The sequence below is a fragment of the Grammomys surdaster genome, unplaced genomic scaffold (assembly GCF_004785775.1).
Source record: "Grammomys surdaster isolate TR1022 unplaced genomic scaffold, NIH_TR_1.0 131, whole genome shotgun sequence".
NCBI lineage: Eukaryota > Metazoa > Chordata > Mammalia > Rodentia > Muridae > Grammomys > Grammomys surdaster.
This window is the reverse complement of record NW_021604589.1, coordinates 2,445,822-2,471,442: the sequence shown is the minus strand read 5'-3', so window position 1 is coordinate 2,471,442 and position 25,621 is coordinate 2,445,822. Positions and strand designations below refer to the sequence as shown.

The 25,621-nt window shown below is 36.1% G+C and overlaps 1 protein-coding gene across 4 annotated transcripts; it reads right to left on the bottom strand.

The window, feature by feature from the left end:
- Nucleotides 1-446: 446 nt before the first annotated feature.
- Nucleotides 447-24,859, bottom strand: Ap1s2 (adaptor related protein complex 1 subunit sigma 2). 4 transcript variants are annotated; one of them, XM_028761799.1, is made up of 5 exons: nt 24,603-24,859; nt 22,385-22,563; nt 17,162-17,270; nt 15,934-16,071; nt 447-1,720 (listed from the first exon to the last, which is right to left on the bottom strand). In XM_028761799.1, the coding sequence occupies exons 2-5, from the start codon at nt 22,561-22,563 to the stop codon at nt 1,673-1,675; spliced, it is 474 nt and encodes a 157-aa protein (XP_028617632.1). In that variant the 5' UTR covers nt 24,603-24,859; the 3' UTR covers nt 447-1,672. The 4 variants fall into 4 exon arrangements, with proteins under 4 accessions (XP_028617632.1, XP_028617623.1, XP_028617648.1 ...); XM_028761790.1 differs by lacking the exon at nt 447-1,720 and adding an exon at nt 4,159-6,810; XM_028761815.1 differs by lacking the exon at nt 447-1,720 and adding an exon at nt 4,159-5,684.
- Nucleotides 24,860-25,621: the final 762 nt, after the last annotated feature.

Genomic DNA, 25,621 nt, shown 5'->3' with positions numbered 1-25,621 from the left:
TTTGTTGCTTACATTAGGCAACACAGTCAGCAAATATTAATCTGTTTCTGTTGCATGTACTAGTAACTTTCTCATACGTAGGAGGTGAGGATTTGTCATTTGGATATCCTTTGACTATCTGGAGTAATTGAGTTGCTAAATCAGAAATCGTATAAAAGTCAACTGCATCATGGTTTTAAAAGCGGAATTTATTAATTGAAAATGTGTTGTAAGTCCTTGATAGCATAGAATCCATGTGATTTTTTTACTGAGTTGAAGGACATGAACATTTCTTGACCCTTCTGCCGTTTTTGTGTGTGCTTGCAACCACCATCACATTTCAATGCAGGGGTTGGATGTCAGATGGAGAGGAATTGTCAACATTGTATTGGAAAAAAAAGAACCCTTCCTTTAGCAGCTCTCCCTAGTTCAACAAAACTTTTGGAAAGAGATAAAAGCACACCACAGTGTTTGCAGAACATTTATTACCATTAATTTGTGATATGATAAGACAGTGTTCATGTAGCTTGAAAGTTGTTCACAATCACAGCAAAGCTTACTCCAGCCTAGCATATTACAAGGGAACATAGAAATCAGGGAGAAGTGCTCAGGTATGTGTCAGGATGTATAAAAGTGGTGCCACATATTTATACAGCTTCAAAAAATAAAGGGCCAACCAATGCCACTTCACTTCAGTCAACTCTCACTTTGCTATATGAAAGGTAACTTTTAAGCTGTCATAAGACTTCTGATGACTAGGCAGTGACATGAAAGGATAGGGAGCTGCTGTCAAGTCTATAGTGCTTCTAACTGGAAGGAAGCAATCGTGAAGCAAAATAAATTTGGCTTTAACAAGCACCCCAGAAGGAACATTCATGCTTTAGCTAATGACTTTATGTAATACTTTGTGAAGAGAGCAACATACTGTTATGAAGAATACCTGGTAGTTAACCGCTATATTTTATTTGGGGGCATCGAAAACTAACTACATGATTATGACCACTAAAACTTCACCTCAGGGAGTCAAATGTTATTTGGCCTTAAGAATTATGTGCTCAAGATTAGGAAAGTCTTTGTTCCTTGTTCCATTCATTCAGAATAATTACTGAGTTTTAGTATAAAACAGCATCATTCTAAGTTAGTCCTCTAAAAGCATCTATATTCCCTTTGTTTTAATGTATATGTTGTATCCAGTATGGGTCTTTGGCATAAATTTTGTTGCTTAAATTTTCAATAAACTTCATTTGATCTGTGATGTGTCAATTACCTTTATTCTTATATGTACTAAAATGCTACTCTCGTCTTTGGTTTCATTAAACCAGGTTTCACATAATTTAAGTTTCCTTTTTTAAGTACAATAGTAAATGTATTTTGCCAAATTGTTGGATATTCATGTATATAGACATTTTTATATATGCACATAATTATGAGACTGACCTTTAAACTTTAAAATGTCCAGAAATGGTATGTTACTTTTTCTATATCTTCCTAATTCATATTTATGTCCCTTAATTTATCATTTGATTAACCAGAGTTCCCTTTAAAAAAAATTAGGTAGGCCTGAATGAAGCAGCTTAGCAAAACAGTAATACTGACAAGACATCATCTTACACCGTTAGCTAACATGGACATGAGAGGCAGTGACCATCTACAGTGTGAAATGCCACAAGAAGTCATCAGCAAGGGAGGACAGTTATGTCAGTCCAATTTCTTCAAGAACACTACGTGGGGTTTCGGCTTCCTGTGGAAGGAAAATGTGAGACTCTGGTAAGCAGATACAGAGAGTCTTGAGACTGTAAAAAGCTCACATGAAGGGCATGCTCATTTTAGAGATTAAAGAAGGAAATTCAGGGTCACAGGAACAATCTACTAGTGACAGCCAATAGTTTTCAGATTGGTGCCTAAATGTTTTACTAAATACCTATTGTTGACTAATGTGTTGGGCATAATTGCTATAACACAAAAAGCAATCAGGCCCATTGTAAACTAACTAGCAGCAATGTATGAAATTAAATATAGAAAAATAATATCTAAAATATTAAAATTCAAAATGTCTTCCAAATAAAAAGCTCCTTCCCCTCAAGTTCTTAATGCGTTTTCTAATACTTTCAATGCTCAGTTTTGTCACATGTTACTGAGAGAAATGTCTGCCTTGTATAATTTTTCCTCAAGTGTCCACTGCAATGCTTTGGAAATAGCTACCTTTCCAGACCCCCCCTGGGCAACCACTGGCACTGGTGGAGGTGACATACAGAAAAAACACTATGGAACAAAAAGCTTTTTTGTCTTGATGTAAGAATGAATACTTGTTTTTAAATGTCAAAGACAAATCAGCCAAATCTAAAAGAGGTATTTCAAAATTTTCCAAACTGACCAATTTTGTATACAACAAAAATAAAAAAGGACCATATAGGTCAGATGTTAGCTATTACTAGCAATTTTGTAATTAAAAAGCAATGCTGTTACTTTAATAGATGAAAACAATGTAAGATTTTTTTATCCAATAACAAACTTACTTTTGCATCCTAATCATGAGACAGCACAAAACAAGGAAAAGAAAAATTACATTACATCAGGAATCTTTAGAATGTTAGGTTGAATGGTAGGAATCTATACAGTGTAATCTTAAATGACTTAAAATCTGTTGTTTCCGTATTTGGAAAACAAAAATAGTAGTACTTACCTCATGTTGAGAGTGAGTTTAAGGCTCAATGCCTGATTTAAAGAAAGTGCTTCAAAAAATATTAGCTGATAGTTATACAAATGAAATCTAAATGAAGGGTTTAGCATTTCGTATTAACTACCCTAGCCAATAAAAGTTCATAGAATGCCAGTTAGTCTGCTTGTCTAGTCATGAAAAATGGGCAAAAAACAGCTTTAGTGAAATAGGACATTTTTCCATTTTCTATGAAATACACTCCTCACCCCTACCAGTTTAACTTCAATCTAATCAGGTTACAGATCTAAGAAAGATGGAGGATAAAAGAGAAATGTAAACACTGCTATAAGAATATAACCACCTAAATAGGAATGTAGCAATCTGATATTAAAAGGTTTATTTTTGCTTTTCAATGGCAAAGTGGGGGATGGGGGAGGGAAACAGTCTTGCTAAAAATCGAGGGACTGAAGGCCTATGAACTATGTGATGTAAAATGTCTTTGGAACCTAATTTAACTATAAGAAGTCATTCATCACCCTCTGACAATTAGAAAAACAGAGCCAATCACAAGACAAAATTAGTTCCTGTCCATTTTGTTTGGTATGGTTCTTAGCTGTTAGGGATAAATACTGGAGCATTAAAGATGAAATATCAGTTTGTCTAGGATTTGTGCTTGAGGAAGTGAATGTGAAGTTGCTAACTGTTGAGGATGAATGATGGATGTATGACTCCTTTGTATGGGATTCTCTGTTTTTGTCTAGATGTTTTCATGATATTTTTTAAAAGTCAGTCTAAGAATAGTGATAGATTCCCATTTCTCCTGCTTAAAATGTGAAGAGATGGAGAAGAAAATAGTCATTTACATGAGTCAAAGTACATGTGAATTTAAGTTATTTCCATTTAATACTAAGTCATTTTAAAACTTCATGTAACCTTTAATTTGTTAAAGGATCCCTACACTGAATTTTATCCAGTTTTTATGCTCAGTGTATCTTGATTTAATGGTTCATAATTATTCCCTGGAGCTGATCAGGTTTCTCTAAGGTTCTCACTGTCTGTGGTCTGAAGAGAATCGTGTTACTTTCTGAATATGCTTTATTTAATAATATATGTCCTTTCTCAAGGTCTAGTTTAATTTATACATTATATTTCCTTAATACTGGGCAAGTTCAATGTTTTTACAAAGTATTTATAATACAAAATGTAATTTTTGCAAGTTTACACTGAAATTGTAGCTCAAAATTATTTAGGGAAACGATTAAAATAGAATGGTTGTTACCAGGGCCTTCCTTCAGTAACAGAAAAATGGGAAGTAGTTGGCTGATGAATTATGTAATTTCAGTTCTGCAAGATGAAAAAAGTTCTGGGGATCTGTTGTAAAACAATGTGAATATACTTAGTACTATTGTAGGCTCAGGAATTGTTATTTTTAAAAATCGCAACTTAAAAATTACCTGGAGAAATGAAAATATAAAATGTTATTTTATCAAAAAGGATGGAGAAGAAAGAAGTCATTCACATGAGACAAAGTACATGCAATACTTTATTTTAGACATGCAAGAAAAGCTATTTCAGAATCTGCTAATTTAAAGCAAGCAGCCTTATACAGATAACCCCCTCCAAAAAAAAAGCACAACATTTTGTTACAGCTCAGCACACAGCATCCAAAACAAACAGGCATGAGACAATGCATATTTATGCAACATTAAAATCAGATGAACAACATGTAGTGTGGGAGGATGGGAAAAATGGAAATGAAAGACTAATGTTTTATGATGTTTCAGATGGTAATGGAGAGAGCTGAGCTGTACAGCTGCCTAACACTACATTTCCTAAGACATTTCATAGATCTTCTTTCAGTGGGAAACCGGTTTGGATACCTTCTGAGAGTTTTTTGGCATATTTAGTTTTTGTCTTTTGAGACAGGGATGCCCTAGATATGATAGTAACTCATCCTCCTGCCTCAGCATCCCAAGTGCTAGGATGACAGGCATGCGTGACCATGCCTCTTAAGTTATTGTTTAGTAGCAATTTACTTAGGCTTTATACTCTCTATATAGAGACAAATGAGTTATCTGGTATTTTTATAGTAAAATTTGCTAAACATTATTAAAATCATATTTTTATAAAATTAATATTAAAAGTTTTTAGTATTCCAAAATATACAACCATCTTTAACACAGCACTGAGTGTTTAGAAGAAGGCTTAATATATTAATTAGGAAGCCATTAACTAATAAAATATAAATGTTTGGATATTGAAAACGAATATCAGAATTTTTGTATCACAGAAGTAGGCTCAGTATTACTGACTCAAGGGCTGTTATTGAGCACCAATACAGGAGACTTTGTGACATAGCTTTCTGATAGTTCTTAAAGGGACTTTTGACACTGCACAAATGTGGCTTAATAAATATTGCCAATACAAAATTTCTTAAAAATTGAAATGTTTTAACCTTAGATCTTAGAGAATTATACAATTGATTTTTTCTTATATTGCTTCAGCATATACTTTTATATGATACAGTCCAACATATTAGCACATACAGACTGTAATCTTAACGCTAAATAAAGCTTGGTTTTCTTCAACAGTGGAAGATCAAAGTACATTAAATATTGTGGTTCTCCTAATTTTGCCTGAGCTTCTATCTGTATTTTCTTTGGTAAACATTTGTGATTGTCCCCGGTCTTTCTCTTATACTCTCATAAGATTAATCACAGATGATTTACTAATGATAACTTGTATGTGTTCAGAATATTAATCAAAACATTCACAAGTCATATTTTGTCAAGAAATCAGTAGTAGACAGAAAAAAAACTATATGTCAATATCATATACAGAATAAATAGAATTAGGAATAGGCACAAAAAAAATACAATCATAAAGGTACTAGCTCTAAGAGGCCACATTATTTTACAGGAAAATTAGTCACCAAGCTGAGGACATTTTCTTTCATAAGTATATCAGTTCTCTATTTCCTCTGAAATTCTGCATAGTCGATGAGCAGTCATTAGTACACAGGGACATTAAAATATTCATGGCGTGGCTACAAAAGAAATGCATATATTCTTACACACAGTATACAAGCTGATAGAGACACAATCAGAATGTTTAGTTCACAGTAAAATTATCTATAGCATCAGATTTGCTTTTGTTCTTTGGTTTGTGGGTGAACATTTATGTTCTTAATGCCTAATTCAGATTTATCTTTTTCAAGTTCATGGAATGTAACAGTAAACAAGATGACCTACATTCTACAGAATCCTAAAGCACTGTACTTACTACTAATCTGAAAAGATTGTCAGTTTAAGTATATGCTAATTAGCGGCAAGTTCAGTTAGACTACTCCCTTTTCACCAGGGTCCTATTATTCATTAGGGTCCTATTACACTAAGGAGAGATCCCAGAGAAAAAGCTTCCCAATAAGTTAAAACTAGTTACCATATGGTATTGTTAAGTACCTATGAAAGCTTTTAATTGTTGACTTAGCTAAAACAATGTGACTTTGAGGCTAAAGATTAATTTTTTGAAAGTACTCAAAATGATTCTAAGATATTCCCTAAAATTTTTAAACATCTGCCAACAAATATATCTAACAAGATGTTAGATGTTCTTACATCAAAAAGTGACAAAAATAACCCAAGGTGGGGTCTTGGACCTTACAGCATCCCAGATGAATTTTAAAATTAGAACTCTAAAATATTAGGCTACAAAAGCTGTCCCTTTCCCATTTAGAATAGTGTAATAATAAAACAGGCAAGTAAAGTAATATTAGTAACAAATGCCCAATGCTTCATTTTATAGAAGCTTTTATTTTTACAGGGAAAGTATTCATCTGTACTAATATTACTGATTTACTGTATTTAAGAATACTTTGTCAGTGACTCTCAATTTCAATATTCTGTACAATAGGTGAATTATAATCCCAATTATGAATTATAGGGGGAAATTTCCTAAAAACCATCCATTTAATGAAATAATAGGGCTATCCATTTGTATTGCAATTAATTTTCCAAATAATGCCAAAATACAAATAAACGTGACAAAATTATAATTAAAACTGAATTCATATATCCTACTACATTTTGATGCATGTCTGTACTCCAGCGCGTATTCTAGTACGCTTTCTTATACCCAATGAAACTCTTGCTGTGATACATATTCTCTGTTTTCTGGAGAGAGAACAAGAAAAGTTTAAGTCTCAAATAACCTTATACTTCAATACCAGTTCTTTGCCTTATGTTACAGTTTTTAAACTTTTTGATTTCTCAACTTTATATCATATCATATGAAAATTAACCATGATAATTTTTATGCCCATTGAAGGAGAAAGGTGCTTTCCCCCAACAGGGCTGAATAAAGCAAATTATAATAAAAAATAAAATAGAATAAAATGCAGTCATTTCTTTCTGTAGAAGACTTACAAGGACAAAAGTTCTATATGAACAATTCTGAAATGTGGCCACCCTAGGCACTGCCATTGTTTTTTAACTAACATATTTTGGTTTGATTGTTTTTGTTTTTAATGATCCTTTGGAAAAGCAAAATGGTTGATAAGCCAAACTACTTTTTTAAACCCAAAGGTCCATACTACTGTATTAAAACAAGAAATTAGCACCTATCAATTGTCAAGAATATTCTTTATAAGAAGAAACCCCTCTTCACTGGAAGAGCATCCGTCAAGAAAGACGCCTCTAAAATGCACAAAAATAAATGGTGGCATATATAGTAAATGGTATCCTTTAGTCATTTTTAGGGGACTAGGAAATGCCCAGTTCAGACTGTTGACATCTGAAGAAGTTCTGCTATAAATAAGTGCTTTAACTTAACACTGGACTTTTGGGTAAAAGATTTAACTATGTCTATAATTGACCAAGATTTCCCCCTCTCTTACGCAAAGTATATACAATAAATTCAACATAAACATCAGTATTCTGGACCCTTATATTACCAGTACATTTTCTGAGTAAAAAAACAAGTATATAAGAATTAGAGGTGATGGTACAGCCCATCACAGCATACAAAAGACCCTGCGCAACTAGGTCTACTATCTTGCACTTCCCATGGGCATCTTTGGAAGCAGTCACATATATAACCCAGCAAACTGAAATTATGAATATTACAAATGCATTATTTCCAACCTGAAATGAGCCTTCATTTTTGGACAGTCTCTTTTCTCAGCACTAATTCATTCTATGGTGAATCTGTTGCCAACCCTGACACTTTGCTTGTTATTTCCTGTTTTCTCCAGTGGTTCTGCTCTAGATGTCATTTTTCAAGTCCAAGAATAAGAACTTTCTCGAGTTTGCTCATCTAACTCATGAAGACAAACGATCTCCATCTTTACTCCATTAGTGCCTTATAACAAAGGAGACATTTCTTGCCTACAACCAGTGCTTTTGATTCCGTCCTATTCCCCCTTCAAATACACTATACTTTCCCCTTTATTCCTAATGCTCATTATTTTTTTGCATGAGCTCCTTCTTGTAAGTATGCATGCTTTTTCATCTTTCCTCTATACTAAGAATAATTCCACTCTCAAGCTACAAAAGGACTAGATGTAGTATGGCAAGTTTAAGATGTCAAACATACCAGACAAGAATCAACATGGCTTTCTTTCTTTCTTTCTTTTTTTTTTTTTGTAGCTTTCTTTTTAAAACCATCTGTCTTCCTAAGAAAAGACAAGCCCTAGTACCATAAAATTTCCTAGATATTCATTCACTATTATAAGATTATGATGTGGCTCATAAGTAAAACTAACCAGAAAGCTTAAACACTCCTAAAATAGCAATTTCATTGGCTTAAATACTGTTAAACTGAGAGATACTTAAGTAAGATGGTGTTAGATATCCAAGAACTGAATGGCTACTTTCCTGATTCTAGTTCAATGTGATAAAAGAAAAAAATTATATTTAATGAAGAGCAAATATAAGGAAGTGTGATTTCAAGTTTATTATCTTGCTTCAGTTGTTTTAATAGGAGTTTCTTTCCATTACTCCTTGTATTATAAAATAGTGTATTTTGTCCCTTGTTTTACAACACAGTGGTCCTTTTTATCGACCCTAACTGAATTCTGTGGCAAAGCATGCAAACTTCTTATACTCAACTCTGAAATAGTAGTTTTTTAGTTAAAGCCCCAAAGGGCCACACAATATACAAAACCACTAAGATCTATTTTGAGCAATGAATTTTTAAAATAGAAGGATTGAAAACAGTTTATAAAGCACCTTTTAGATGACAGGGCTCATGGTGTAGTCCATCTGTAACAATGCAATGTGAACTCTCATTGAGACTGCAGCATTCTTCCACCAAAAAATTTATAATATAAAATAAATATTTTAAAACTTGCTTGTTTTTCTCATCAGAAAAATGGAGGGAGGAGCTATATGATAGTCAATATTCTGCTTCTTGATCATTTGTAATTTTATATATCTTGAGTATCCTTCCATATCATTACATGGAAATTTAGTCTTATTTATTTTACAGTTATATTAGCAATGGGAGGTATGAGTATTGTAATTCTCTTCACTTGTTTCCCACTGTTGGACATCTGGGTAAATTCCAATGGCTTAATATTATGCTGAACCTATGTCTTGGTGTATATACATACATACATATTTCTTAGTTGGATAAAATACTTAGATGTGCAGTAATGGGACATGTTTCATCATGAAACAGACACCACAAAAACCAATCCTTAATGAAATACAATGTTAAGTGTTTACAAGCAGTAAAAAAGAATGTCTCTTATTGTTGCAAGAAGAAATATTTAAAAGGGTTGGTTGGTATTTTAATTTGTATTCCCTTAGCAAAGACTTTCTTTTTCATCCCTGACTTAGTCATGTCCCCTGCTCGTTCATACTGGGCTACTCATCTATTTCTATTATTATTTTCTTAAAAATAACAAGTTGAGTAATTTTTTAATTATGTCTTACAAATGCTACTTTAAACCTGTTAATGATAAGATACTAAGGACAAATTATTTTCTCTGGTATCTAATTATACTTTTAAAATAAAACAGCAGAAAAATTAGCTTAGACTAAAGAAATATTTTAATCTTATTTTAGTGTAGGCGAATTTGCCCTGAAATACTCTAAATTTATTCAGTTTTCTAAACAAATGATTTCTTAGGATCAGAATTTCAAACAAACTCTTCAAGTCTACTAGGATGAGGAAGAACAAAAAGTCTGTAACAAAAGAAAGTCTGACTATGGACAGTCTGGTCACTTTAGTCTTCCTTTACGAAATGATCACATCCTAAAGTGTATGAGGAAATCACCAACAAATTCAATAGTGTTCTGCCTGCCTGCAGGGTAGATTCAATCTTGTTTTCACATAAAAACTTAATTACCTTAATAGAAGTGAACAGATCTAGTTGTTGTTGAGGAAATTAGATCATTCCGTGACATCCCATAAGCTTTGCTGTGGGTTAGGTTCTAAAGGCAACCCAAACATTATCTCCCCAGTTGCTAGTTATCAGGCAAAGGTAATTTGTATGAATCACAGGGGTGATTTTTATAGCCATTTATGTGTTAGCATGTTCTTTTCACAATTTTAAAGGTTTTTGCACTCCTTAGTATTTATAATTTCTAGTCATTATTTATACTGAATATTACATATACCACTATATTATAATACTACATATTAAAAAGATGTAACAGTTCATAAATGAAAAATGAAAACTTTAGTTCAAAGTGTTAAATTCAGTCAGGGTTTCTCAACTTGGATACAACTGACTTTGGGGGCTGGATTATTCTTTGGTAGGTGTGTCCTGTGCAGAATAGGATAGTTAGCAGTGTCCTTGGGCTCTACCTCCTAGATGCCATGCACTGCTTCGAGAACTAGGAATTTGTCCAGGCATGCATAGCCCAGTGTTCCCTTGAAGTACATGACTGCCCCAGGACATTCCCACAAGAATCAAGGAGTTTATCTATTTGGCTCTGTTTGGTAGGTAAGATTATATTCAAGTGTGTTGGCTTGTATTTACTAACTTTTCTACCATGGAAATTAAATTTTGTTTTAAAGTAACAGAGGAAACAAAACAAATTATAATATCAGTAGGGGAATAACACAAATCTAAAATTTTTGATCAAGTACTGTTTAATGAAAAAAAAATCACCATTGACCACTCAGAATATGTTCTTAGTAGGTCCTAACTTGACGATCATGAAATCAATTATGAAGGTTAAGATTGACATTTAAAAAAAGAAAAATAGAAGACAAAATTTGAGAGAGCAAAGCAAGTAATGAGAATATTATTTAATAATTTTTGTGCTTTGTATACACTGTGATATAAAACCACATTACTATGGGTTCTAGTAAAAAATTGTTTCAAGATCAAATTTATAATAATTGACTATCTAAATTATTCCAATTTTTAATCACTACAAAAAGCCAGGTGAAGCTAAGGATATAGGACTGTGATAGAGAGCTTACCTAGGGTGGACACTACCCTTTGTTCTATCCCTAGGTGCTACAAAAATAAACAAGAAACAAAGAGCACACAGTAGCTACCATGAGTTCACCATAAGTTAGAAAAGAAACAGGGAGTGGTTTCAAGATTCTGAAGAATAAAAAGGAAGGAGGAGGGGGAGAGGATAAGGAGGAGGAGGAAAAGGAGGAGGAGGATGACGATGACAACAACTAAAATTACACAGATCAACATGATTACAACTTGAAAACCAGACACCAACAACACTAGTCATAGTATATGGTACTAAAAATAAAGCTAAAGGATGGAGATCTATTCTGCTTTGTATATCTGCCGGCTTCTGGACTGTCTATTTCAAGTATCAATAAAACTTCATTTCTCTATATCTGTTCTAGCAGATCCCGAACTACATACATTTAAAGTACACTTGCATTAATAACTATAGCCTTAACTTTTAACCTAGTTAAAGAAAGGGGCTTGGGCTTAAAAGGTATAACATGAAAGAGTGGTACTTACAAAAGAATTTTAGGGGTCCCTGGACAGTGAGGCTCACTGAGGTTCCCTATGAGCAATGTCCTCAGCTTGTGCCACACTGGTGACTGGGAGTCCCACCCTCTTTTTTTTTGTTTGTTTTTTTTCAAGACAAGGTTTCTCTGTGTAGCCCTGGCTGTCCTGGAACTCACTCTGTAGACCAGGCTAGCCTCGAACTCTCGAACTCAGCAATCCGCCTGCCTCTGCCTCCCAAGTGCTGGGATTAAAGGCGTGCGCCACCACCGCCCGGCTTGTTTTTTTTTTTTTTTTGGGGGGGGGTTATCTTATTAAAGGAAATAAAGCAAAAGATTTATAATAAAGTGTTTTGCTGTTAAATGATAATTTTATATATTTGAAAAGATATGTGCTTTTTAAACAATTTAAGATATTCTTGAATCTCACTAGCATGCCTAAATATTCTTAAGTAGCAAGGCTTAATTTTTTTGAAAAACTTGAATCTTCATGTTATAAGACATTTTAAGAAATATTTCTTTTTTTGTTTTTTTTCAAGACAGGGTTTCTGTGTGGAAGTATTTATTTCTTAATGTTGTTATCAAAGCCTCATTTTTTATAGAAATCATCCTTTCTCTGAAAATTCTTACCTTTCCATTTTTGTGCAGTCCCACAGATTAATGATTACTTTCACAAAGACATAGCAAACTATTTAAGATATTTCATGCAGGCCTCAGCACTAAAACAAATCAATTTTAGCAGCAGTAATTCTCCATAGACTATCACGTTCTAGACGAGACAGATAACATCTGCAGGTCCAGTGATTCTAGTCATAAAGTGGATCAGCTTCAAGTAGAAGCAAATTCATGAGTATAGTGCTTGCTTTTGGCACCTCACCTTTTTCCATTCCATGGATTACTTTAGTGAGAAGCAATACCAACAGCAAACAAAGCTCAAAAGAAAAAAAATCCCCATGGATTTCAAAGTGATGCTGTTAGTATAAGAAAGAAAGGTCGACACATCCCAAAGCGTTGATCAATATCATGCATGTACCGCTAGGGTTATATCAAGCCTGATGCCTAATATTTAACTATTTGATCTTCACAGATCAAGCAAGAACTTGAAATCATCTCACGTGCAACAGTCTCTGTATAGTGCCATTTTATTCATGCCACAAAAATGGTAAATTTAGTAGTTACCAATAAATAAGTTGGGGGTCAAAGGAACTAAAGTCTGACTGTTCTTTATCATAAGATATCCTCAGACAAACCTCCCCATTCTTCATTCTGGCTCTATAAAATTGAGCAGAGAAAAGCTGGTAAGTGTCTGACTTCACAGGAAAAAAAAGGCATACTATTATCTCCTTATAAGCTCAAGTACATCATTAGCCCTCACATTACCACCCCCAAACTAGGTATGTGGGGAGGGATGACAATATGCTAAGCACTGTAAAGAATATAACTTTATAAATCTCAGCATGTCATATCTTTATATGAAAATCAACTTTAGTACCAGTGGCATGTTGAAATGACATGTTTTAAATTCCAACAGTCAAGTAGTAACAAACTGAATAATAGGCCAATTTCTGGGATTTCCCTCCCAAAGGCAATTATGAATTCATGCAACCAAAATATATAAACACAGAATTGGTTGCAAATGTCAAATATGAAAAATATACCATTAAATCACAATGTTTGCTAATAGTTTGGCAATTATTATTCAGATATACATTTGCTTTGTTCTGTAGCATGATAGCAAAAGAAAATCTACTTTAGCCACTGACTATCTGGCCTATCTGCCCACAAAATGAAAGACTACCTAAATTACATATTTATATAAATTGTGCAATAGCAAATTTTAATAAACTTTCTGAATAGAAATTTTAAAAATATCTAAAATCAAAATTATTTTAATTTATATATATTCTTAAGCCAACAGATAAAGTTCATTGTTAATTCAAAATCATCTTTAGTGCTTAAAATAGCCTTAATAAAGATTTTGGCACTAAATAGAAAAGTCAAAATATATAAAAAATTACATTAAAATCAGGTTTTTAGTACTTTTACTACAAAGTTTAGGATGAATTTAGCTACAATAGCTAAGCTTAAACAATTTTAGAAACAATATCACTTCAGGACATTGACAAAGTGACTAATATACCTCAACCTATAAGACCTACACAGCTATTATATACTAGGCATTTTGGTAAATATAGCAAGAAGAGACTTTTTTGAAAATACTATCTATAAACCTACATAGTCAATGAAGACTTCTAACTACTGGTAATGACAACAGTGAACATCCTCAGGTCTAAGAAGTAACAGATAGCACATACTGCTATAATAATGCTTTGTATCCCCTCACAGGGTAAATACACACTATCAAGTAAACACGATGTCGGTGTTGTCCTATTATAAAGCATAGAGCAATTTTCCAGTAGCATTTACAAAGTAATCCAGGATCAATGAGATATCAGTGCCCTAAGCATTACTCTCTGAGAACATATTAAAAGCAAAAACTGAACGCTAACAGCTTTAAAAATGTCTTTAAAACAACAACAACAAAAAAAAAAACCCAGAAAATGATGAAAAACTTAGAAGAAAATAAGTTCTGTGAGAGATTATAGTTTTATAATACTTAAACATTAAGACAAGATACAAATATGAAGAATTTTCAGTTCTCAATCATGGGGCCTAACTTTTGGTTAGTTTTATTTTCAACTGGGCCTCAGGTTACCCTGAGGTTTCCCTCAAAACTTCCTTTGTAGCCCAGACTTTAACTTCTGACTCTTCTGTCTCCACTTCCTAAGTGCTACTATTCATGTATATACCATCTATGTGGTTTATGCTGAGCTGGGGACTGAACTCAGGGCTTCATGGAAGGTAGGCAAACGTTCTTCCAACTGAGCTACATAACCAACTTGACATGATCATTTTTGTTTGTTTGTTTTCTCTCAAGTTTGATTAGTAAACAACAGAAGGAGATGCTAACTTTAAAACCAATTTTATAACAGTTAGAATACAGTCTTAGAGTCAGCATACCTGATGTTAAAATTACAAACCTCCAAAATGACATGTTTGCAATCAATTAATAATCCACCACAGCAAAGTGTTCATACAAAGAAAAAGGTCTATGTTCATTTCACTATCAAACAGCAGATGGTACAAAGGCCGCCACTGCAATACTACAGTTTTGCACTCACCAACCTATTTTCTTATAATCACAACATTAAACCATAGTCTGCAGCCTCACATTTAGCAATTGTAGAGTCTAGATGATATTAAGAAAACTTTAATTAGGCCCTACATCTGATATAGAGGATTTACTAGGAGTTCCCTCTACTACAAAGACCAAAAGTAAAGAAATTATAACAGAAAATTAAAATTAGTCTTCTCATCTTAGTCATTCCTTTAAAGCTAGCAATTTCTGAAATACTAAAGAAATTGAATTTAAAGTCTGTTTTACTAATTAAAAATTAATATTTAGTAGATAAGAAAGGGTTAAGTTAAATGAGGAATACAAATTACTTTTAACACTTCTAATAAATAAACCCATAGGACACAAATATTTATGTCATATTCATATATATATATATATATATATATATATATATATACCCTATTTTTTCTTTACTAACACATTTTCATGCTATATTCTCTATACTGTAATGACCACCATAAGCTCTAAGTCATCATTTAACTTGGTACCTCAGTATCAAACACATGATTAGCTCAGGATGGTGAAGGCAATTAGAAGAGAAAGGGGTTGCTATGGTTCTGGGATATGGAAGTTAAGACAAGAATATAATAGTTTTGACAGAACATGGTTAGTTATTTCAAAAGAACAAAGAAGTACAAATTTGTTTTAAGTTAATTTTGTTAACACAAAGCCAGAGGGTTCTCTAAAAAGTTTAATTAGAAAACACTAACAATTGCTTGGCTACATTTGCTCTTAATGGACATGAGGTGAAAACATGAACCAATTTGGAAAGGAAATGCCGTAGTCTCACAGTCAACTCCTAATTATCCACGCTAATGAAAAAGGTAGAGGGGCTTTAAGTAATCAAAAACAAAGGATGACAAGTTCTTAAATGATCGTTATTTTTGGCCAATTGTTTTCCCCTCTTAATATATGCATTTATTTCTCTATTGATTCATTTATTTATTTGAATTAAAGCCGTCTGTCCTCTAAGCCTGACTGGCAGGCCATCTCCCCAGAGAACCACCCATTCATAGATAACCGAGTTGCTGTGACTGACACATGAACACTCCATACCAAGCATGCTTTGATGTCATTTCTAAAACTTGTAGGAATGATGACTGAGATTTTCCTAGCGAAAGCGAAACATGCTAGTTCCTTTTCAGGAGCCTAAGTAGCTTACCTCCTGCAGGAGATCGGCCTGCTCAATTGCTTTAAGGACATTTTTCTTAGATGTTTCCTGAACTTCTCCTCCCAAAAGAAATTCATCCAAAATAAAATAGGCCTTCTCAAAATTAAAGATGATATCAAGTTCACACACCTGAAAAGCAACAACAAAAGAAATAAAGAAAAACAAGGCCTGGTAAAACTTACCAAAGCTGCTTATTCACTACTGGGCAGTCAATAAAATTTTATCAGTCTGAATTGATCTTAATTCTTTTCAAAATGGAAATCTTGATGATTAAGCATCATTGATTTAAGTAAGCTTAACTGTCAAATCTCAAGCACTTGACAGCACAATGCCTACAAGTAAGATCTGGCTCTGCATACTCCCTATGTAGTCAACTTAATAATTTTCCACTCATAAAAGCTGATCTTTAAATACATATTTTTTTGAGTAATGTGATTAAGTTGTTAACAATTCTGGATGATATACTTTACTTTTTTGGAATGCTAATGTCAGTAATAGGATTCTTCTATTTTTTGTGTGTGTGTGTCTGTGTGTGTGTGTACATGCATGTGCATATGTGTACACTGGTGTGCAAATGGGTATTGTTCCTCAGGAGCCATCTACCTGGCTTTTAGAGACAAGGTCTCTCTTTGGGATCTAGACCTCACAGATTAGGATAGGCTGGCCGGCCAGTGAGCTCCAAAGTTCCACTCGTCTCCACCACCCTGGGAATTAGAAGCAAAAGCCAGGGGCTGGACAGATGGTTCAGCATTTAAAAGGACTGTCTGCATTTGCAAATGACCAAGGTTCATTTCCCAGCACCTACATTATAGCTCACCACCATCTGTACCTCTACTTCCAGGGGATTTGACATCTTGTTTTAGCTTTTGTGGATACTAAGTGTACGAGTGATACACAGATGTCCATGTAGGCAAACACAGCAGCAGCAGCAACAGCCAGCACTGGCTTTTTATGTGCATACTGGGGATTGACTTCAGGTTCTCATACTTGGGTGGTAAGCATTTCACCAACTGAGCTACCTTTCCAGCCTCTCTATTTCACTATTTTAGAATTTATTATCACCATTATAATTAAATGAGTATATCTGTGGGGCCAGATTCTGAAACTTGACTAGAAACATTGACAAGAAATAAGAGTCAGTCCTGTCTTCTCCTTACAGTTAGAATGCTCAAATAATAAGCTTGTTAGAGACAGGATAAAAAATAAAACTAGTACTCACACTGCCAAAATACTTGTCAAGTAATTCCACATAACGATGGATTATCTCCAGGGTAATCAGTTCATTGTCCTGATCCTCAATAGCACAGCAAAAATATAGACTGGCATATCTGTAATGAAACAGAATTACAGAAAAATTGTACCCCTATAATTATCTTATCTAAATATATTTTCATGTCCTGTCATACAAGTGCTCATGCTTATTATAATCATGTTTATTCTTTTAAAACAAATTCATTTTCTCCTAGATTACAAAAGTAATAAATGTGCTAGAGAAATTTTGGAAAACACAGGCAAAAAAAAAAAGAGAAAAATAATTCAATCATGTCTCTTAGAAGAAGTAATTGATCTTGCTCTTCTTCCTTTCAGATTGCTTTCTGAGCATTTGAAAAATATAATTGAGCCAGTTTTTCTTAAGTTTACTTAATTAGAACAAAATATACAGTGTGATTGATTCATGATACAAGCAAATGGGAGAAAACAAGCTGTCAATTTATCCCAACTGAAGGGCTTATTGAAGATATTGTCAATGTTTTAGAACATGTTATTGAAGGACAATGTATACACAGAAATCTCTAATCTGCAAGCCTGCAGTCTCTCAGAGTAAACGTTTCAATGTGTTCCCTTGTCCCCAGTAAGAGAAATCAGGAAAGACAAAACAGGGCATCATCTCTAACTTGAGCAAAGAATTTCCTCTTGTTCCCATCATAACCTTGTTTTGTTTATCTATTTAAAAAACAAGGGTTATTCCAACTCTCCATCCTCCCTACTCAATGCCAGCATCTGGAGAGCGTGGCACAAATTACATAGGGCAGTGGTTCTCACCCTCCGTAATGCCGCGATCTTTTAATACTGTTCCTCATGTTATGGGGACACCCAATCATAAAATTATTTTTATTGCTACTTTAAAACTGTACTTTTGCTACTGTTATGAGTCATAATATAAATAATTTTAAAGATACAGGTTTGCCAAAGGGGTTGTGACCCACAGATTGATTGGGAATCCCTGATATAGGAGAGTCTCTGAATTATGAAAAGTAAAGATTAAATGATATAAAAATGATAGACAAAATGGCAGATACAATTGTTTCTATGAACAGAATAACAAATAATTCTATTGCAGAGATTATTAATAGTAATTTTGGAATAAGATTATTTCCAAACTTGTCCTATGCTACTGTTAGGCATCTGGTATGGGCACCACAGTCTCCTTGTTTCTTGATCTACAATATTGCCTCTCTCTTTACAAATTAACAAAATATTTAAACAACAAGACATTTGAAGGTCCTAAATTATACCAGTCATGAATTTAAAAATGAGGAAGACTGATGTGTCTAGGCACCAACCAAAAACACTTTAAAAAAAAACCAACAGTATTTAATTTTAGATTTTTTTCCCCAGTCATATTAGAGATCAAACCAGGGTTTCCCATGCCATTCGGTGGCAACTTCAGTCCTCCAAATGCCTACTTCACTAAGAATGGGGGAGAAAACACCAACTTGAAGAACTGTTCCTTCCGGGTGAAAAGACAGCTATTAACATGATAGGAACACCTCTTCAGAAGAAACAAGTACAGTAGGAGGCACCAGGAAGAGAGCCTCACTATCAGTGAGACAATAAACGTTAGCCACGGCTTTTGCATACTTTACATCTTAATCTTCACAACATCCTTACTATGATATCATTATTATTTGCATTTATAGGAGACCCAGGCTTGAGTAACCAGCTCAGAACAGAAATTTGACCCTGGAGCCCAAATTTTCTATTAAAAACCACAGCTGCAAACTATATTAAAATAATCCTGCACCTGCCTAAAATTAAAATATGCTCAATGCAATATATTAAGAGCTTTGAAGAAGGGAAAGAGAGTTTAAAAAAAGATTTCATAAAAGATTATCAAGAGAACCTGAAGAATACTCCCTATTTTTAGGACCAAATGGTGCTTTGAGACTCAATAATGGGCTCATTTTGTTCTCTAAGTACATATTTGTAAGTCTAAATCTGAAGTAAAATTAATAATAGACTAGTAAGAAGAGAGGTATGTTTAGTTATTTTTAGCACCATGGATTAGGGCTTACTCTAATTACTGGCACTCAGAACATCTGAAAGTGCCTATTCTTATATTCAAAACACATGACTTCTCCACAGTCAGCTAAATATCAGCTGACTGTGCGTGAATGTAGCTAAACAATTCTCAACACCCACTGGTATGTCGGTAACATTTCTTTTGTTAGTAAAGAAAATCAATAAGTATCCTTCAACAAATTCTCAAGCTAGTAACCTGGGGATGCATTTTAACATTAATTTTAAAAGACCACAATTCAATTGCCTCTACTATGAAATGCTACACAAACTAGGCATATAATGTTCTGTCTCTAAGGGATCCTCAGGAGCATTTATTTTAAAAATGAGGAAACAAAGGCAAAACAACACATTCAAAGTCACAAAACTAGGTATTGGAACACGGGAATGCAACCTAAGTCCTCAGAGTTTCAGCCTCTCTTTTCAACTATATTACCCAAATAATTCTCTTGCAGAGATTATTAATAGTGATTATTAATAGCCAGTGCTTCCTCCCACAAGGGAAAACATGTATGCCAAATGCTCAAGGATGAAGAATGTGGACAGGTCCAGTGAACAAAGATGATGTACAAAGCACACTAAGAGGAGCAGTGCATGTGCTAGGGCAGAATTTCTTAGACGCTCAGTAGAAAGACTCTGGCTTAAAAGGTCTTCCCGCCGGAACAGGGAAAACACATCACCTGATGATAACAAAGTACATGGTTAAGTGGGCAGCAGATGAGGTTTTCAGGATGATACAGAAGGCAGTATAAAGAAAAGCACTGTACATTTTGTCTTCTGTATACAAAACATGTCAATAAAGCTATTTTTCTTTTTGTGAAGTCCAATTTTTATTTGTAAAAAAAAAAAAAACCTTTGATCTAATTATCAGATCAGGTTGGAGCTCTTTTTGAAATTCTGAAAACGGTAGGGAGATGAATGGGGCCGGGCTGAGTGGCAGCTGTATGCACTCCAACCTGCTCTTTCCTTTCCCCTCCCAATGGCCGAGTGGCCCAGCAGCTCATTCTCTTGCTTGGATTTTCCTCCTCCACATGGGGGACTCCTTTCACTGTCTAGAAATGACCTTAAACTTCTCACACCTTTTATAAACCCTGTCCAGGAATCCAGAATTCATGTCTATGGGTAGTTACAACCTCTCCTGTCCTTGGCAAAGCTCTCCCAAATACTCGATATATGCTGTTTTGATTTCTCTACCTCTCCACATTATATCAAAAGTTCTGTCTCTACTCCACTGAAAATGTTCTGGCAACAGCCAATGAACGAAATGCTCACCGGAAGACTCTGAGAGCTCTCCACTTTTAGTGAGCTACATGTAAACCTGGTGTTAGTGTTCTTACTCTCAAATCTCTCTGCCTCTGTGACTTTCCTGACCTGACATCACTCCTTTGCTTCTTTATCCCTTCCACCTGCAGCTGAACGCTGGTTACCTGCTACGTTATGTCTAACTTTCACCCTCAAGTTCCATGTCTATGCCCACCACATCCCACCAGAGAGCCAAGGGAACAACAAAGGCCCCATCAACCTGTTTCCTAGCTTACCTTTCATCCCATAGGCCAAACTCGAGAAATGGAGGTGACTCCATTCCCTTTCCTAGGTCTCCTTTCTTGGCCTCTGAGCTCAGGAACCAATTATCATGCAGTCCCCTACTGATCCTGTAGGTGCCAGTCTCAGCCCACTCCTCAGCCACTGTTTTACTGCAATCTTTGCAGAAAATGCAAATCTGATTTCTATGACTTTCCACACCAATTTAAAACCATTTCTTCCACATTTACGACTTAGATTGTATCCCGAAGCCCATCACTAGTATATGACTTTGGACCAAGTCACCATTCACAAATTCTCATCTTTTATAAATTGAAATTTGAACAATAAACTGTGTTTTTCAAATCCAGGACCTGTCTCTTGTGCAGAGAGCAGAGACCAACTGAGCCAGGGTACACGGTTCTTATTTCTGATTCCACAAAAGCAATTCTATTTCTACTTGTTTTATTCAGGATTTTAACCCTGGGCAAAAAAGATTGTTCTTAAGGCATCTTCCAGTTCTCAAATGCTATGATCTTTCTCAACAAATATTAAGCCAAACATTGTATACAAAAAATCACTCGAATTGATGAGATTCACTATGAAAGAAAGAGAAGTCGAACGTACTTAAGAGGGTCTCTATGTCCTAGTAATCTCTGTCTTCCCCTGCCACCTCCTCCACAAAACACATCCATACTCGGAATGTAGTGTTAGAAAACTAGACTTCTCTCCACCTTCACTGAATTTCATACTGTTCTCTGAGCAATCCCCATACAAGAGAATGTTTTATATGAAGAAATGCTTTTATCTTAAATTCAGTAAATTATTCAAAGGGAACCAGAAGTGGAGAAGAAATAAGGAAATGCTCCCTCAAAAAAAACATTCTATAAAAAAAGAAATTATATTTCTTTTAAACTGCTTAGAAAACTTTTGGTTACCAACAAAATAGAGATATGTAGCATTAAAGAAAAAACTATGTAAAAAGCTATATTTTTTTTACAAGTTATTGCCACATCAGTTTTAAAAATCCATCTTTGGTAAAATTATCATATCTAAACATAACTCCTTCACAGCAACAAGTCTATTTCAAATTAATAAATGCTACTAGGAAAGAGATCCTGTGTATATACATAATGTATTTAAACATCTATATACTGAGATGGTCTATGTGCCCAGGATCTTTACGAATAAGATTAATTCTAAAAGTCAGAAAAAATACCAAATATTAGTTATTATTTTATAGATTTGTTGTAAGAAGGAATTATTACACTGTTAATTTATGCATGCCTGAATTTAGTGAAGTACTTAAAAATTTAAAATACTAATTCTATCTACCCATTAAGAATTTATTAAATTTTTCTAAAATGGTGATTAGCAGGAATAACTTTCTGTCATATTTATATAATTGATTTAAAAATGATTCCCTGCTGCTATTACTTCAGCCTAAGGCAAGCAATCAAAATAGTAGTTACTTATTTTTAAATGGAAAGTTTTCCTTTAAATTTATTTCATTTAATATTTATTAATCTTCATTTATTGAAATAAAAGTCTTCAATTTTCTCATTAGAAATAACCCTAATGTTTGACAGTATTTCACCTTTCTGATAAATAAAAAAAATACCTTTTATAAACAATCTTCAGATCTCTCCACTCAAGGAAGCTGCACATCTTGGGCTTCCGTGCTAAAACGGTTTGAACAAGTTCTCTTGTGATCTTCTTCTTCTCTTTGTCTGACAGTGGGACATACCATTTCTGCAGTCGCAGCTTTCCCTGGCGACTAAAAAGCAACATAAACTGCATCTGTTAAAATAAATAAAATCAAGATTACATACAATTACCTAGGATCAACAGTTAAGATCATATGATGTTTCAGAGCTGCTTTTGGGGTACAGTAAACGCCCTGACAAATGATCAATAAGCCATCAACATTTCTACGCAGCTTATAATTGCAGGAAATTCTTTTGGATATATCTTCTTACTATATGAGCTACGTGTGGCAGAGTGGAAAGCAGACCAGGTGGTTAGCTGGAGTGAAAATTTTGAAGAACAAAATATCTGATAATTTCAAGAAACAATTTTCTACCTGTTCCACACCCCACCACTCTACATGCATTAAAGACAAATGCAGACATCAGGTAGTTGCTTTAGGTACATTTCTAGGAAAGAGGAGACCTACAATTTTTCACCCTGAGGCTATTCTAGTTCCAGGCTGAATTTCTTGCAGGAAAACTGCTTATCACTTAAAGCATTCCCTTCAATTTATGCTGACATATTTTAAGCAAAACAGAATATTAATTAAAAAGATCTCACAAACAACACATTTTAAAGACAAAAGCCCGATTTTTATGTTTGCATTTTACTTTTATAAAATCCAACATATATAAGCACCCAAGAACTGAGCTAATGTATGCAAAAGAGAATACAAGCTTAAGTAGCTTTCTTCAAAGTTACTCATACTGAGACACAGGATATTTAATTTAAAACAACAAAATTTTGCACAGAATACTTCTTTTAAAACACAAAACCACATTTGAATGTGTGCTGGATTCAAGTATGTTTTATACTGAAGCTAATTTACATGGATTTACTTAGTATTTGCATGTCTGTTGGTCAGTCTGTTTTCTAAGGCACGTATTTTATAATTCAACTGGTTAAAACAAGCTGCATTGTAAAGCTAATTTGAAGGTAAAATTCGGATAGGTGTTCTGTTCTAACCTTTTAAAGTTCCTTTAACAGTGACAGTGCAAGTAAGATCCACCCAAGGGCGATTCTTAATATTCACCACACTACCTTAAATTTGAACACCCGGAGGAGGAATTTACGTAACTAATACAAAATCAAATTGGCTCTAAATTTCGACAGGAAATCTACCTCGCAATATCCCCAAAAGGCAAAAAGAAAACATCCGGATATTTGTGGCGTAGCCGTTTAACTTTAATAAACTTAAAATTGGCTATTACCCCACACAGCACTCTATATAATACATTGAGAGCAAAGTGCCACCCGTGTAAGTCCTGAGGACAGCGGCATCTAAGAGAACGACAAGTAAAGCGTCAACTGGACATTGAACGCAAACCGTTACCAGAACTTGGGGAAGGAACCGATCGGTTTTCTTAAATCTTGACCAGGAGAGACGGTTTGTTAATGACAGAAGTGTGCTCTAGGCTATCTGTAGCGGGGTTCAGTATCCGCCCTACGACTTTGTAGGACGAAGAAACCAAGCATTTTCCTCAAAACAGAGGATGTGCTAACATGGGACGAAGCCCGTGGCAGAAGTATTCCTTTTCCCTCGCTTTGATTTTGCCGCAAATCCTGGGACAAAAATTTCTCCAGATTGGTATTAAAACAAAAACAAAACAAAAAACAACAATGAGCTCAGCCTTGGAGTGGGCTCCGGCCCAGCATCCCTAGGGTCCCGGAGTCTCGGATGCCCCCACCTCCTCCCGGGACGACACTCCATCAGTGCCCAAAGCTGGGCGAGGTGACCAGCTAGGAGCGGAGCAGAGACAATGGCATCCTCTGGCCCGCCAGGGGCGCCAAGTCCTCGGTCGCCGCCACCCCGGCCCCTCCCCAAAACGCCCCGTCAAACTTGAGGCGATCAGCGAACCACAGGTGCTGCGGGGTCCCCGCGGAACCCAGGACCGGCCCCCCGCATCACCGGCGCTCCGCAGAGTGGAGGACGGGGGCGCTACCGCCGCCAGAAGTGAGTTTCGGGCGGGGCGCCCCGGGATGACTCGGGGTGGGGTCGTCGGGGCGCTCATGGGGCAGCGGGGGGCGCGTCCCAGCCATCTCTCCCTCTTTCCATCCCTGCCACCTCAGCCGACTCTTTCAACACTTACGGCGGCTGCGGGCCGGGGACGCAGCGGAGCTAGGCTAGCTGCGGAGACTGAGGCGCCGGCAGCTGCGGAGGGGAAGCCCCCGTCGCCGTGCTGTTGAAGGGAAGCCGTGGTGCCGCGGGGAGGGGACCCGTCTGGTGGAGGGCAGGCTTAGGCGGCGAGGGTAGGGCGAGCCAACAGATCCCGCCCTGGAGGCTGGACGAAGGAGGAGCCCAGGCTGCGGTGAGCGGAGAGGCGGACCAGAGGACGCGCGCCAAGCTGCCAAGGGGGCGCCAACCGCCACTAGAGTCAGCACACTTGCCGGCAAGAACGAGAAGCCGATTGGTCAAATGGCCACTGGGAAGGCGTGGCGAGGGCCGGAAGTCTGGCCACGTGACCCGGAAGCGGCTTCGGCTGTGGCCCGCGCGCCTGCGTGCTTATCACTGTGCCGCCGGGACGCGGCGCTCGCGGCTGTCCTGGCTTCTTCAGTAGCAGGGTGATGGGGTTCCGCGGCGCCCTTAACTGACCCCTTGGTGCAGGCTAAGGATGGTCCGTACTGCAAAGAGCTGACTTCGAGCTCCAATGACTCCCTGGGTCCCCAGAGGGTTGGACGGGGAGATGTGACAGTCGGTTATGATGGTGGGAGCAAGGACAGGAGTGCTGTAACTCTGGGGAAAACAAGTCAGCGCTTTCGTGGTGCTCGTGCCCGCGTTTGCAGGGAGGCTCCTCCTTTCCAGCGCAGTGCTACAGCCCTAGCTAACCTAGACACTTCTCACCCCAAGCTTTGAAAGAGCCTCCCTGCAGGGCTTGCTTCACCCAGCAGTGCGGCGGACTGGATGAGTTGTGGTCCGCTCTCTGCTGCAAAAATCCAGACAGCGCTTAGTCCTCCAGATCCCGCTTCCTTCTCAGGGTCTCGCCACCACCTTTCCCAGCCTGGGTTCCAGTTTAGCCTTTCTGACGACTCGCTCTGCTTGGCATGTCCTTCCTCTAATGTCACATCTGTGAAGCCTCACCATAAAGCCCCGGAACAACGAATTCCTCTT